The sequence below is a fragment of the Electrophorus electricus genome, chromosome 11 (genome assembly GCF_041902795.1).
Source record: "Electrophorus electricus isolate QZ-2024a chromosome 11, ASM4190279v1, whole genome shotgun sequence".
Classification (NCBI taxonomy): domain Eukaryota; kingdom Metazoa; phylum Chordata; class Actinopteri; order Gymnotiformes; family Gymnotidae; genus Electrophorus; species Electrophorus electricus.
In genome coordinates, this window is record NC_137507.1 from 26465639 (window position 1) to 26480022 (window position 14384).

At 40.5% G+C, this 14384-nt stretch overlaps 1 protein-coding gene across 1 annotated transcript; it reads right to left on the reverse strand.

Annotated features, from left to right (window-relative positions):
- Window positions 1-3426: 3426 nt before the first annotated feature.
- rx2 (retinal homeobox gene 2) lies at window positions 3427-9296 on the reverse strand. Its single transcript, XM_027023800.3, has 4 exons — window positions 8422-9296; window positions 6746-7206; window positions 4555-4802; window positions 3427-4221 (listed from the first exon to the last, which is right to left on the reverse strand). Exons 2-4 carry the CDS (start codon window positions 7035-7037, stop codon window positions 3778-3780), a joined length of 984 nt encoding a protein of 327 aa, XP_026879601.2. The 5' UTR covers window positions 7038-7206; window positions 8422-9296; the 3' UTR covers window positions 3427-3777.
- Window positions 9297-14384: the final 5088 nt, after the last annotated feature.

Sequence of the window (14384 nt, forward strand, 5' to 3'; positions counted from 1 at the left end):
TCATTATTATTATTATTATTATTATTATTATTATTATTATTATTATCCACCAGTTCTTGTAATATATTTCATGATTTGCAAGTAGAGGACTTAGAAAACTAGAACAGGACTTTGGGTTGGCATGTCTGAAGTATTGTGTAAGGTCATGGTTTTTTTTACTTAAACAATCTGTTAACAGCATACTGAAAATGAAGGTGCAAAACAGAATTGTCACACAACATGAACACAGGGTAATACATGGAAGAAAATGATTATGTTAATAGTCATACACTTATGATCCCCAAAGGGAAGCCTACTTGTTCGCTTGTTTTTGTTTTGTTTCTATGCCACAGTCCCCTGTTTAGAAGTGAATATATGCTTTGGCTTTTTGACACATTCATTTTCGAACAGTCAAGTCTTTACTTGGGGAAGTGCTTGCTACTTTTAATTCCTGGCAAAATGCTCACTGGTTAGCCTTTGCAGTACAGGCCCTGAGTATCACCCTCTCGCTGACCCGGTCCTGACCCCATAATCTCAAGATCCATCCGCAATATCTCTCACACAAAGCCCTGATTCCCCTCTGCAGTCTGAAACTAGGCAGAGGGTTGGTGTGCCAATAGCTTTTTTAATGATCATCATCATAAAAAAACAAATAAAACATTTTAGCCTGTTTCAACGAGCTTCATATTCTTTGATGTAAATTGATTTCTAGGTCGGAGCATAAAGAAAGCTGCAAACACTTACTTAGAAAACACTTACTTTCCCCACCAATTGTATATTCTTGCAAAATTGTTAGTGTGCAATAAATACCTGCAGTTTTAAAGTCTGGATTATTTGCTGGTGTCAGGATAGACCATGAGTCATTCTCCCACCTGCTTTGCATCAGATATACTGGGGAACCATATTCATATTCTTTTTAACAAGGCAGGAGTAGCATGGAGGGGAACCTCCAGCCAGAACCAGGGGCAGTTTGTGGTTGTCTTTCAAAGGGGACCGTAGTTCTCTCTCCCCCTCCCTCCTATCTCCCCTGGGGAGGACCGATGGAGTGGAGACTCATCTGCCTAACGGCCTGGCTCAGCGCCACGACCGGCCAAAATCACGCACGTGGGGTGAGGCAAGACCAGGTCACCCACGCACCCCAGCAGGGCCACCCACTAATGATGAGGGGGCTGGATTCCCAGAGAGCCTTGGTTTAAAACAACAGGGCATTAAATATCTTTTTGTGTTTCAAGGCACAGTGTAGTGCAAATAGCGTTTGACCAGAGGGGTTTTCAGTTGATTTCTGTTCTTTTTCCCCAGAGCTACTGGTACAGGGCACATCGAATATACTTATGTTGATAATGTTGAATGTCTCAAGACTCTGTAAAACCGATGGTCTAAATACCACCTTGCTTGGTTATTAACTGCCTTGTTTTTAAATGGCAGAACATAAGTCTTTTAAAATTTCGTAGACTGTGGTGCTAGAGCAAGATTTCTACTCTGCTTGTGCTATATACCTATAATTAAGAATGAAGTTTTCCAGTTATTACTTGAATGAAAGATAGTTAATACTATCTTTATCGTGATTATGCATGCAAAAAATTTTAATTTATCTCTAAAATATGTTTAAACACAGAATTTGACAAATGACCGATATAATTATAATTAACAAAAATGTTTAAGGGTCAGTATAAATTATACACATCTAATGCAATAATGTCTAAATTTCCACATTTAAACAGTTAATAAAATTGATAATATTTGGCTTTTTCTTTGCTTCATTGTTTGCATAGAAACCACAAAGTGTGCATTTGTGGAAAGATGCATTCAATTATAAAAACATAATTGGCCAGGGTTGTGTATACATATCAACACAAAAAAAAATATTATAAATGATAAATGATTAAATAAAAGAAATAACTACCTTATAATAATTTTTTTTGCATCGTGTAAATTTAATGAGCCAGATTACAAATGACTGTATAAAAAGCAATAATTGTGTTTGCAGTTTGGAATTATATTAACTCTGTTGTGATATAGTTAATATGGTAATAGTTGCTTCCCTCATGTGGGTCATGGCCTCTTTGAGCATCTTTCTCCTTTGAGTACATCTACTTACTCAAAATAATCATAGTCATAATCAAATAATTCATAGTATCACCCAGATATTATGTTTAATCCCTACTAGAGGGACACCAATAAGACTCTGCTCATTTGTCACTAGTCAAACTTGCACACTTTTACATGTGAAGTGTCGTAGCTGATACAGAGGAGTAATGTTTATTCGTTTAGACTTTGTTCTGACAAAAAGGGGCCAATCAATAATACTGAGTAATGAATGAACACCGGGGGGAGTGGGTGACACTAAGGGGCTCTCCGTCTGCGTCTCCACATGCACTCGCTATGACAGCTACACAATCAAATACTGACCTCATGCCCGTTGGCAAGCACTGGCAGCAGACATACTCGTCGCTACAAAAAGAGGAATCTTGGTGAAACTGACAAAACAGTCACTAATCACATCTTAAAATGTAAACTGCAGAATCAAAACCTTCTCGATTTAGCATTGATATGTATCTCTATACCTCATGGTATTACATTTATGGTATTTAGCTGGCGCTTTTTTCCAAAGCAACTTACAATTATGACTGAACGCAATGGTTAAGGGTCTCGCTCAGGGGCCCAACAGTGGCAATGTGGTGGGGCTTGAACTGGAAACCTTCCAATTACCAGTTGAGTCCGTTTTCCACTGAGCTACCACTGCCCTAGACTAACCATGTCCTGACCTGCAGTGGTTGGATGGATTTGGCCCCAGCCGTGGACGTTTATTCTGTTTCTACGTTTCTTTCAGAATAAAAATGAATCTCACAACTTCGTACTGTATGCAGTGCCAATCACAACATGGGGTATTTTCTAATGCCTACAAAACCTAAAAGCTCTAGCTGAAGGCAATACTGTGCATGTTGCACAATAAGAAAGAATGTTACTTTAAGAAATCCGTGTTCTGTGATATAACACAGTGGTCCCTGGTCTGATTCACAGTGGCATCCTCTCACACGCTGTCTAAGAGGACGAACTATCAGTACTTGACAAATATGGCATGTTGTCTGCACAGGAGTAATGATATGACTGTGTCAGAAATATGCTGGACACTAACTAAAAAGGGCACCTGATGGTGAACATGGAGCAAGCATTAACCTGTATAAAAGCTGTTAATTAGGTGGTAAGTCTAATTTAGTGTACATGCCAGGCCTGATACCTAATTCCCTTAGCTGCCTCCATCTAACTGGTCGAGATTCCTGGCAGCACCCAAAGATCTTAAGGAGCTCAGTGACTTCATAGCTGTAGGCTTCCCAGAAATTCCTGGCTAGGGTCCAGAATTCCTCATTTCTTAGAAAGTTCATGTGTGTGCATGAGTGTACAGAGTATGAAAGGCTACTGCTTTGAAACCAGACACCTGATGCATGAAATAGTTAGGGTTATTATAATGTTTGAAGATACAGTCTATTTTGCTTAGGATATTTAAAGACATTACACAGTGAATACAAATCAATCCATGCCAAAATATTGCTACTCTAACAATGTAAGGTAGCACTGAAGAGCCACAGATAACAACAGTGTAATCAAGATGTGCAATAGACAGTTTTTTTCTCTGGGCATTTGATGTCCACGGGTCCAGAATGAAGTTGAATTTTCACATATGGTACTGATAAGGTCAGATATATTTGCCGTCCACACAAAGTCCTAACAGGTTCTGTGAAACTCTGCAATGTTCCCAAATTCCAGTATTCACTCAACTGTAAAATCCAGTTTTTGCCATCACATAGGTTGCCAGGTATTGTCCATGGACTGGACGTGCTCCTTGGCTTTCATCCTGAGAGCTGCAATGCTGGTAGAGCGTTCCATGTCCTCCAGAGGATACTTGTCGTTGAAGGGTGGTGGGCACTGGTACGTCGGAGGAGGCATGGGTTGCATGCTCTGCACCATGCCCGGAGATGAGCTGAGGAACCCTGTGTGGCTGGCGTAGGCAGGCTGCAGGCTTTGGCCTGTGCCCATAAAGCCAGGGACGCTGGGCATGGGTGTGCTGTTGGAGAGGGGGGAGGAGAGCCAAGGGTCTAGGGGGAATGGACTGCACATGGGGCCCGCGTTGGCTGGCGCGGCAGGCCGGTGGAAGGCCAGCACGGGCGAGTCATGGAGCTTCGTGCTGCTGGTGTCCATCTTCTCCTGACGCCGCCATTTTGCGCGGCGGTTCTGGAACCAAACCTAGAAAGGATCCGCAAAGGAGTAGTGAAGATTTTGGCTCGAAAGCATGCGCTAAGTTTAACGCTAGGGTGTTAAATGCGCATTATACTGTCAATTAAACAAAGCTCCTATGACAGAACTTAACCATCTACACTATCCACAAGCCTTACGCTTAGCAAATTTACCCCTTCAGTTTAACACCATTACTACGTGCAACTGGATCTGTTAAACCTAAACCACACACAGAGAAACCTATGTCAACAATGGCGTGAAGTTAACTTGTACCTTAATCCAACAAAGGAATGGCATTAACCACACCTGCTTGTCCCTGACAACACATGATGCTTAGGCTACCTGGACTCGCACTTCTGGAAGATTGACTTTCATGGCGAGCTCCTCCCGACTGTAAACATCGGGGTAGTGGGACTTCTCGAAGGCGCGTTCTAGCTCATGCAGCTGGTAGGTGGTGAAGGTAGTTCGGTTGCGCCGGTGTTTCTTTTTGGGTTGGTCTTCGTCGGGAGGTTCAGAAGACCTGCTGTCACTCTCCACACCACCTTGGTGATGATCCCCTTCGCACTTAGCAGTGGCGAAGAGTCCTGTGTCTGTAGAGAGAAATATATGGATAAATAAGTCTTATGCTGATGAGATCTTTCTGGTTCTGACAAGATCTTCTCTCACCAGGTCTGATCTCTCCTGAGATCTTTAATAGAAACAAGAAGGAACGGTGATTATAGTATCTACTGAATGATTATTCCAGCCAGTTTTTTTAAAAATAAGGTGGCATATCTGTAGGCTGTAATAGGCAGACTATTATTTAGAAATTTTTTTATTTTGGTGGCAGTATAAGACCCTGTATCTATGTTATTAAACAAGGTTTCATCAAAAGAAATTTGACCATATGACCATAAAAGCAGGAGACCAAGCAAGTCATCAGATCCATTCTTTGCACTACAGGATCTGGCTATTGTAAATTTGCAAGCAGTAATTTATAGATTTAAATCAAACAGCATGATAACAAAATTTGCTGCATCAAGACAGACCCTGAACTTCTCCAGTGGAATGAAATTCTCATTATGGTAAGATTACCTTAAGGCCATGATGACTATATTAATGCACTGTCTGTATTGAAAACCCTGTACAGATTGTGTGATCATCCAGTTTTATTCAAAATATGGCCTAACATCACACCTTCCTCTCTCTGCAGGTCCTGTCAGTAATCCTCCAACACACAAACAGATGACGCCTGTTAAAGCTGCTAACCCTCGTGTAGCCTCATATGGCTGCTTAATCCAGCTGCTTTAAAACCTCCTTTGGCATCTTTGTCTCCGTGAGGGTGGGTCGGCTTGGCCAAACCATGGATTTTCATTTTAGAAGAACACGTAAAGGGCGGAGAAAGACGCACACTGGAGCGGGAGCCAACCAGTTCGACTCAAGGAGCAGTTGTTGCTAATGGCAGGTGTGAGTGTTAACACGGTCAGCTCTGGGATTGCAGGAGGCATGTGTTTTTATTCATTTGGTTCTGTGCATGTTTTACATTTTTGATTTTGTGTTGAGGAAATGGAAAATGGGTAGATGACCCATAGATATGCAGAAGACAATTTTATCAAAAGCTCATCATTATTTAATAATGGGTAAATAATGTTAGATTTCCTCATAGCTTTTATAGTTTGATCGTGGCAATGCTATATTGATGCTATATTGAGTATAATCTTGCAACATGAAGCATACTATGCCATTCTTTTGAAGAAATATGTTGTTTTTACTGCTAAACATTATCTGGACTGCTAAATTTGTCAATGACCTGCTCTTAGTGCTATACTAACAATTTGGACAAAAATCTTAATTGATATATTTTTTTCCTATATTGAAGCAGCATGCTTATCTCTGATGAAATCTACAGGCATCCCGTTACATTTGTGTGCGCATTGTCTCGTGCTGTCATAGACAAAAACACGCATTATGTTTAAGAAACAAATGCAAAGAGTGATCGCTTTCTGCTAATGTTCATCCTTTTTGTAGACTATCCCATGTCTAAATTAAACATCAGCTAGGATTTGTAAAATGCTCTGTAAAATCTCTAAAAGCGGGCCTCTAAAACCCTGTTATCTTCCGCACAGCGTTATAATCTAGCCAGCCTCCTCCTAAGGAGTACGTAACTCAGTGGGGAGTGTAATCTTGGGCTCAAAAAACCCCCCCCCAAAAAAACCCCCAACTGACTGCTGTAATTTGATTGAATAATTGCATTTTGAATGAGAATTGCAATGTAATGTGATGCTTTGTCATGTCTGAAGAAATGATCATGTTAACAAGAAAGTTTTTCTTTTACTTTATTGTTTTGCAGAGCCTAAAGAAATAAGGCATATCAAAACAAGACCGAACTCTAAAATAGCAGTTTATAATTCATTTGGATTTTTCTCAGCTTTGATGCTTTCACGTTTTTTTTGTTTTGTTTTGTTTTGTTTTTGAACGATGAGTTTATTAAGGTAATGGTACTGAAGTGTTCCTAATTAAACTATAGATGGACTAAAGGGTGGAGTATACTCACCAGGATAGGACCGCTGCTGTGAGCTGTCAGACTGGCTTGGCAGGTGATCGTAAGGGTCAGAGGTCACCTGCTTTCCCTGCTCCCCCGGCTCCTCTTCATCCACTTTATGGCTCCGCCCAGGTGCCACAGGGTTGATCAAGAGGTCCTGCTCCTTACTGAAGCCCAGAATGATGTCAATGCTGTGGACGTGACCTCCAACCCCCGCGCCACTCCCTTTACCCAGGTCGTGGTAGTTGTCTTCTGAGAGGCAGCTATCGTCTGCCATGTTTATGGTATCCAGCGACAAATGCATTCGAGGCCCTCTTCATGCACGGGCCCTCAGAACGGCAGAGATGAGGCTATGTTCAGACTGGGATTATTTTAAGAATGATCCAATCAGATTCAGGGAATGAAGAATGTGATTGGTCGAAAAAGGGTAGCTAGATTGGAATCATCGTCACAAGTCTTAAGTCTTTAGTGTCCTGTTTTGAAAAGAGAAAGATGAATGAATGAATTGATGAAGTAATGTTAATCTGTTATGACATGAGGTGAGCCACAAATTCCAAGTTAACACAACCATGTCTCGGACTGTTGTCTCTGTGCTTGAGTTGTCATTCTAGTTGTGCATACAATACAGTTTTAGTCATTCAAGATATTAAATATTTTTGATTCTATAATCATTTATCAGAGATGACACCGGCGGTGTTTAAAAATCTGTAAAATGCACTTCTATGCTTAATTACGTATAACGTTATGAGTAGTATCTTCTGCTGACTTTTGACTTAAATAACAAGAGCTATTTTTGAACTTTCTTTGGTCTAAGATATTATTGATTTGGTAAACAATGAAGTGAGCTCTGCTCTATCCCTCCCCTCCTAAGTGTAACTGCTGGTGTAATCCATTCCCCAAATCTTCCGTTAAATCAAAACAGACAGCTCTGACCCTCCTCAATTTACATGCTTCACCGGTTTCTGTGAAAGACAACTGGTAGATGGTGTTTTCCCTTTTTTTGTCTTTTATGGCGAGCTCATGCGCTACACTGAGGGTCTATTATGTATGGGCACAATAGGACTCAAAGTTTGGCCTTGTGGCTGGCATTTTTTAAATTACATATAACCCAGGTATTATCACTCATTTTTCACCCCAAGCATTTTTTGAGCATATTGATCCTAGATCAAGTCAACAAATCTATGACAGGTCTACATGGAACTAATATATTTTGTAAAATCGTCATTGATATTTGTAGTCAACGAGGAAAATTCTGTGTGATTTAAACTATCTATTAAACTTTGTGCAGATATTTGAGTTATATCCACCACACCTTGCTTTCAGTGAACCAGTCAAACTGAATTTTCACTTGGTAACAAGACTAAATGTGAATTATATTATTATATGAATGATATGTCTTGACACCAATTTTCAGAGTACATTACATGCAAGCCTCTGTGTGATTACTGTAACTGCATGTGTGTCCAACACAAACCTGTATCCTGCCATGCCTGTACAGAGCACCGTTAGTCAATATGAAAAAGTTTCTATACTGATCAACAAGAGTTTGTAGTTCAGATCAGTTTACATCTAAATTTTTCCAATTATGTTTTTTTACTGCACAGGTACACTTTTTGTAATTTAAAAGAAAATACTGTAAGCCATTACATAGAAGGATATAAAGATAAAAAGGAAAGTACTTCACATACCTTTCTGGTTCACGTCTTGCAGCTCTCGTCTCCTCTGGCCTCTGTCTCTTATCTTCGGGTTTAGGCGGCTCTTTCCTCGACCGTTGCTGCCTGTCAATGAAACTTTAACCAGCCTAAACCCACCTGTGAAGCAGGCAGAAATGTCCCGTCCGTCAGGCGCATGGGGGTCGCGAATCTTAGGGCCGAGCCACCGCGGCACCGTGCGCGCTGGCCCCTGAGGAGCAGAGAATGGACGTGGAAAAGGAAAAGACTTAAGAGGTTTATTAATTGGAATCCTTCCCCTTTAAGAATGATTGACAGTCGCTCTTGGCTGGAGTAATTGCTCTAAACAGCGGCCACGGTGTGACCACAGAGGGAGGCCTCCACTAATGATGCTCGGACAAAACTTTCTTTCAAAACTCTTTTGTTTAAATGAGAACAGCATCCTAGTGAAAGTGTCCCCTTATCCCCCTTACAACAAAGAGAGCAAACACGTATTAAGATATTTTTTCCCCTGTCAGTGACGCCAACTGCTGATCAATGTTCCCCAACAGTGCTCCATAGGAAGCGAACTAACATTCACTCATCTGTAATAAAAAATATTCTTTGTCCTTTAGTGACATGCTGCTCAAAAGACCACAACAGATCTCTATGAAGGCTTGTGTCATAGCAGAGACTGAGGGCTTTTGTTTTCTCCATGGACAGTATGTCTTTACTGACAATATAGTTAATAAGAAGAGTCACTTGATTCAGGACATGGTTTACCTCCAGTTAAAATGATCCATTCGGCAGTTCTCTGAGGTCAAAAACATCAATTTTCACCCAAACCTGCTACATTGTTTTTCAGTCGATCTTAAAACATCAAGGACTGCATCACTTTAACCAGCTAATAAAATTAATCTTTGACAGGGTGGGGAGTTCTCTCTGGTCAATTCAGTTCACTTCAAACGTATTTGTACAGCACTTTTTACAACAGATGTTGACACAAAGCAGCTTTACAGAAATCAGCTTTACAGAGAATCCCAGTCCAGGTCCCTAATGAGGAAACCAAAGGTGACAGTAGCAAGGAAAACCTCCCTAAAACCTACAGGAAGGACCCTTCAGAGGAACCAAAGGTCCGAGTAGGAAATGATCCTCCTCTGGACAACTCAGCATGTCAAATTAATAACATAAAATTAATGAAGATGCTTTTTTAATAAGCTCCATGAAATATACAACTACATGATCATTAGCCAGAATATTCAGATTCAGTGAGAAAAGATGAACTGTTCTAACCAGATTCTGCAGGAAACATCTAAACACAGTCTAGCAGGAGTGCAGAGGAAAGTGTTTGCTAAAGTCTTCATGACACCCATCTACAGTTCGGCACACGCAGACGAGCCTGCCAGGCCCAGCTGGAGGGCCACTGGCACATGGAGGTAGGGAAACACAGACAGTTGACTCTGTTTAGAATGCACTGGACAGGTTCGTGTGATTAATAGCGTGCAGAAGAGACGCTGGCAGAAATAGCTCTAACAGCGTCCTGAAAAGGGGAAGAGGCAGAAGGTGACGCAGGAAGAAGGGTTTCCCGAAGCTTCTAAATCCCTAAATCCCTCCGATTTACCACCAACAAATGGGAGAACACATGAGAGCAGCAGGACAACATCACCAACATCTCAGTGTACCTTGACTCTCCAAATCCATGAAACCAAAGATCGGCACCGTTTACCGAAACAGGAAAACGAATTTTCCTAATTTTAACCCAAACATAAAAAAGGAAACTGAGTCCCAAACACCGACTGGAAGGTAATTTAAACAGTGGAGGGATTTATATGAAAATGTTCACCATGGCTAGCAGTTCTCTCCAGTCAGTAACTTCCAGGTTGTTTTTGGGTCCATCAGTCTTCATTCAATCTTAAAACAGCAAGAACCGTTTTAATCTGACACAGATAATAAAATTACACTTTGATCAAATTGACCAACAGACTCACTCTTAAGGAATTATACCTACAAACCCATTATTGATCGTCCATCTGGTCCACGCCAGCTAGCCGCTCTGAGGTCTGGGAAGGTGGACTTTCACAGAGATCACCCCGCCTCTTAATGACACTGCAGTATTTCAGAGATTTCCCATGGAGTGGAATCTAATTACAGGAATCTAATGATAATTTTAAGAAGCTACAAGACTCCCTTTTGGGATATCACCATCTAGAAAAAGGAATGTTCTTTTCTTTCATATTTTGCCTGGCCAGCATTTTAATATTTTCAGCTTTACTTGTTTTAAACTTATTGCAAATTATAATAATTTAAAATATTATTATATTACATTATATAATTATATTATATAATTTCAAATATTATATTTTACAATATTAGAACATAACATAACTACTATTTGTCAACTTGGATGTGCACCAGTGTTGCTTCTGCACTCATGCCAACGCCTTTTCTCATGGGCTCTCTAGCAGGTTTTTGCAAAGAACAAAAGCAAAATATAACTGGCTGCAGAAGTAACTTCAGCCACACTGCACTGGTGTTAGTGGACTGTTGGGCCATGTTGAGGAGAGATTATCAGAGACCTGTAACCTGAATCACGCCCTCCTCCGGTCTCTCGCTGTTGCTGGAGTGTTGTCTTTATCCTGCATGCTTTATCCTAAATGCACAAATTTCACACCAGGACATCCAGAGATCCTTCCTAATTTGGGAAGCTGTGCAGTCATTACTCCATAAGAGCTATTTTATGCACAAAGCTCCCCTCCTTCCATGTTAAAATCGCAAAAGCTACAGAGAAGGAAAGAATATAATTCAAAATGTCTTTCTTTTTTCCATATTAGAATTTTTTCTAGTTTTGAAAAAAAAAAAAATAGCACTGTTCTTCATGAGAAAATGAAGACTCAAATACATAGAACAGATAGTGTTTCATGTCCACAGGATATTTAAAGAGCACAGCATTCTACTAGAATCATTGTATATTGTACATTGTACACTAGGTTGGACCGTATCCTCAACGCAGAGCTTCACACAAATTAAATCTTTTCATAACATAGTGTGTGTGTGTGTGTGTGTGTGTGTGTGTGTGTGTGTGTGTGTGTGTGTGTGTGTGTGCATGTCCATGACATTGGTGCTGATGGTAAAAAAAAAAAGTGAAAACAGGTATCCCTAAATTGGGATACTGGAACTCTGGTATCCGTGATTTGGGATACTGAAACTCTTCTTCCATGAAAGTTAAGAGTATCAAGTCAATTACAGGCTCACCGGTAGAGGAAGACTCAGATGTGCTGTGTGAGCAGTAATTGACTTGGAGACTTGGACAATGCTCTCTTAAAGGAGGGTTAGCAAGTTCCTCTGAGCACCTGGCTAAACAAAATCCCCAACGTTTTGCCCCTGGTTAAATGCAGCAAACATGTTTGAGCAAGTTAGTCATAGATTGCTTTTGTTCATAGTGCCACAAATATTTACTTTTTCATTATTTCCTCAGTTGAACAAGGAAATGCATATTCATCTGTGCAACATACATATTCAAGTTTCAAGTTTCAAGTTTGGTTTATTTGTCACATACATAGTCATACACAGTATAACTCGCAGTGAAATGGTTGAGAGTGCTCTGTCCAAACTGAGGAAAAAGAAAAACAGGGGTGCACAGAGGAATATATATTCTATATATGTACAAAAATATATTAACAATGTATGTACAATATATGTATATTATGTTTATATACACAATGTACAATGTATATGGTTGTGTATATATGTATGTACACAATGTACAGATCCATTTTGTAAAAAGACATATTTACAGTTTTTATGTTACATGGTGGTAATTGAATTGGTGGTAATTATTGAAATTATTCCCTGACCTCAACAGAGAGAAGAGCCTATTGTTGGGATGGGTGGGGTCCTTCACAATCCTCCTGGCCTTGGTCTGGCACCGCTTGTAGTAGATGGTCTGCAGGTCAGGAAGTTCCGTTTGAGTGATGCACTCTGCTGAACGCACTACCCTTTGGAGTGCTTGTCTGTCCTGCTTGGTGCTGTTCCCAAACCAGACTGTGATGTTCCCCGTGAGGATGCTCTCGATAGTGCAGATGTAGAAGTTCCGCAGTACCTTGGAGGGCAGTCTGAAGTCTCTTAGGCGTCTGAGGTGGTAAAGACGCTGACGCGCCTTCTTTGCCAGGGAGTTGGTATGGCGGGACCAGGACAGATCCTGCAAGATGTGAACACCAATGTACCTGAAACTATCTACTCTCTCCACTGTGGTTCCACTGATCCTCACATGTTGGTAGTGCCGCTCCTGCTTCTTACTGCAATCCACAATCAGCTCCTTTGTCTTACTGACATTCAGGAGGAGATTATTTTCCTGGCACCAGTTTTCCAGGTTCTTAATCATACTTATCATACTTATTCATCAGTATGATAGTACATGTAGACAAACCCATGGGACTTGAACCCATGACCATCATGTTACTGGCACTTTATCATAGCTGCCTGCTCTAGTAGATGTGCTTTGCAGCATACATAGCACAACAACAGTGGTGAATCTACAAGTAACTCACCTTTTAATACAGTAGTCTGTAGATGGAAGATTTAATAAAAATAATTTCACTTTTGAAACATCATCTTCTAGCCTGATTTGATCCCTTCATGTCTTTAGCTTTTCAACTCAACTTTCCTTTATTTTGACTGACAGCTAAGAAGATGTACTTTAGGCTATGGTAATGACATCAGGCAGTTAGTGGTATATATGTGGTGTGTATGTATATATATATATATATATATATATATATATATATATATATATATATATATATATATATATATATATGTGTGTGTGTGTGTGTGTGTGTGTGTGTGTGTGTGTGTGTGTGTGTGTGTGTGTGTGCATTAACATATAATTGTGAGTTATCATCTAAGAATATTTGCCCCCATGGTGCCTGTAATGAAGTAATACCCCTGAGCAGGGATATTTGCCCTATCAGACACACCATCCTCCCAACTGCCAAACTGACTCTTCCTCTGCTGCAGTGCAGACATCAGCACAGAAGAAGATATTAATCATTTTATCACATTAATATATTAAGGCTGTGCTTCTTTGCTTGTTTCCTCATTATCCTAATTGAGTGCAAATTGTTTAAGAAGGTGCACCGCAGTGGTCAAGCCTCTTAGTTTTATCAGATGGCAATTTAAGCCCCTGTGATCCTATTAGTGGCCAAGCAGCTAACACAGGAAGGAGCTGTGTCAGCTTAACTGGAGGAGAACAGGCGGTGAGGCAAGGAGAGAGGAGATAGGGTGGGGTGGGGGGCAGGGAACAGGTCCCAAGTCAGGTTTGCTTTCGTTCAAGTCAAGTCAGAGCGTTGCCAGCCTGGTCTGAGATCAGTAAAAAGAGCTAGACCCTTATTCCGGGAGCACTACAGTCTGGGTCACATAGCCAAGTGTAAGGGAAACTTCAGATGGAAGTTCTAATTCCAAACTCTAGGTCTAAGATCTTTCTCCACAGAAATGTTCTGCTGGATTGGGTTTTTAGGAATGCAAAGAGCAACTAGATTATTATTCAACTATATCTCAAAACTGATTTTTAAAAATTGTGCGTTTTATATGTATTTTAGGGCAAATTCTTAGAATTCGCATGTTGAAGAAAGAAAGAAGTAGAAGAACAAGAAGCTAGCTAAAGTTTCAGTTGACCAGCTGCCCAGTAACTTCTGCTAGGAAACACTAGAATCTTTTTCATTTTATTTATTTAATTTTGGGCTTGTTCAAACTGCTTCACCATGCAAAGTGTTAATTGTTTGAAAATCATCATTTGGTGTGGTCATTTCAAGACGGGTAACGACACCAAGTCCCACAGAATAGTTTAGTTGAAGGTGTAATCTGTACTTACTCTGGCAGAACAAGCTCCAGTAGTCCATACCCGTCACACATGCACCTTAGTTTGAGATTAACACGAACCTACAGTCCAAACAACCTGTACTGAGCCTCCCTTCTACAGTGACTACAGGGAATGCTGAAATATT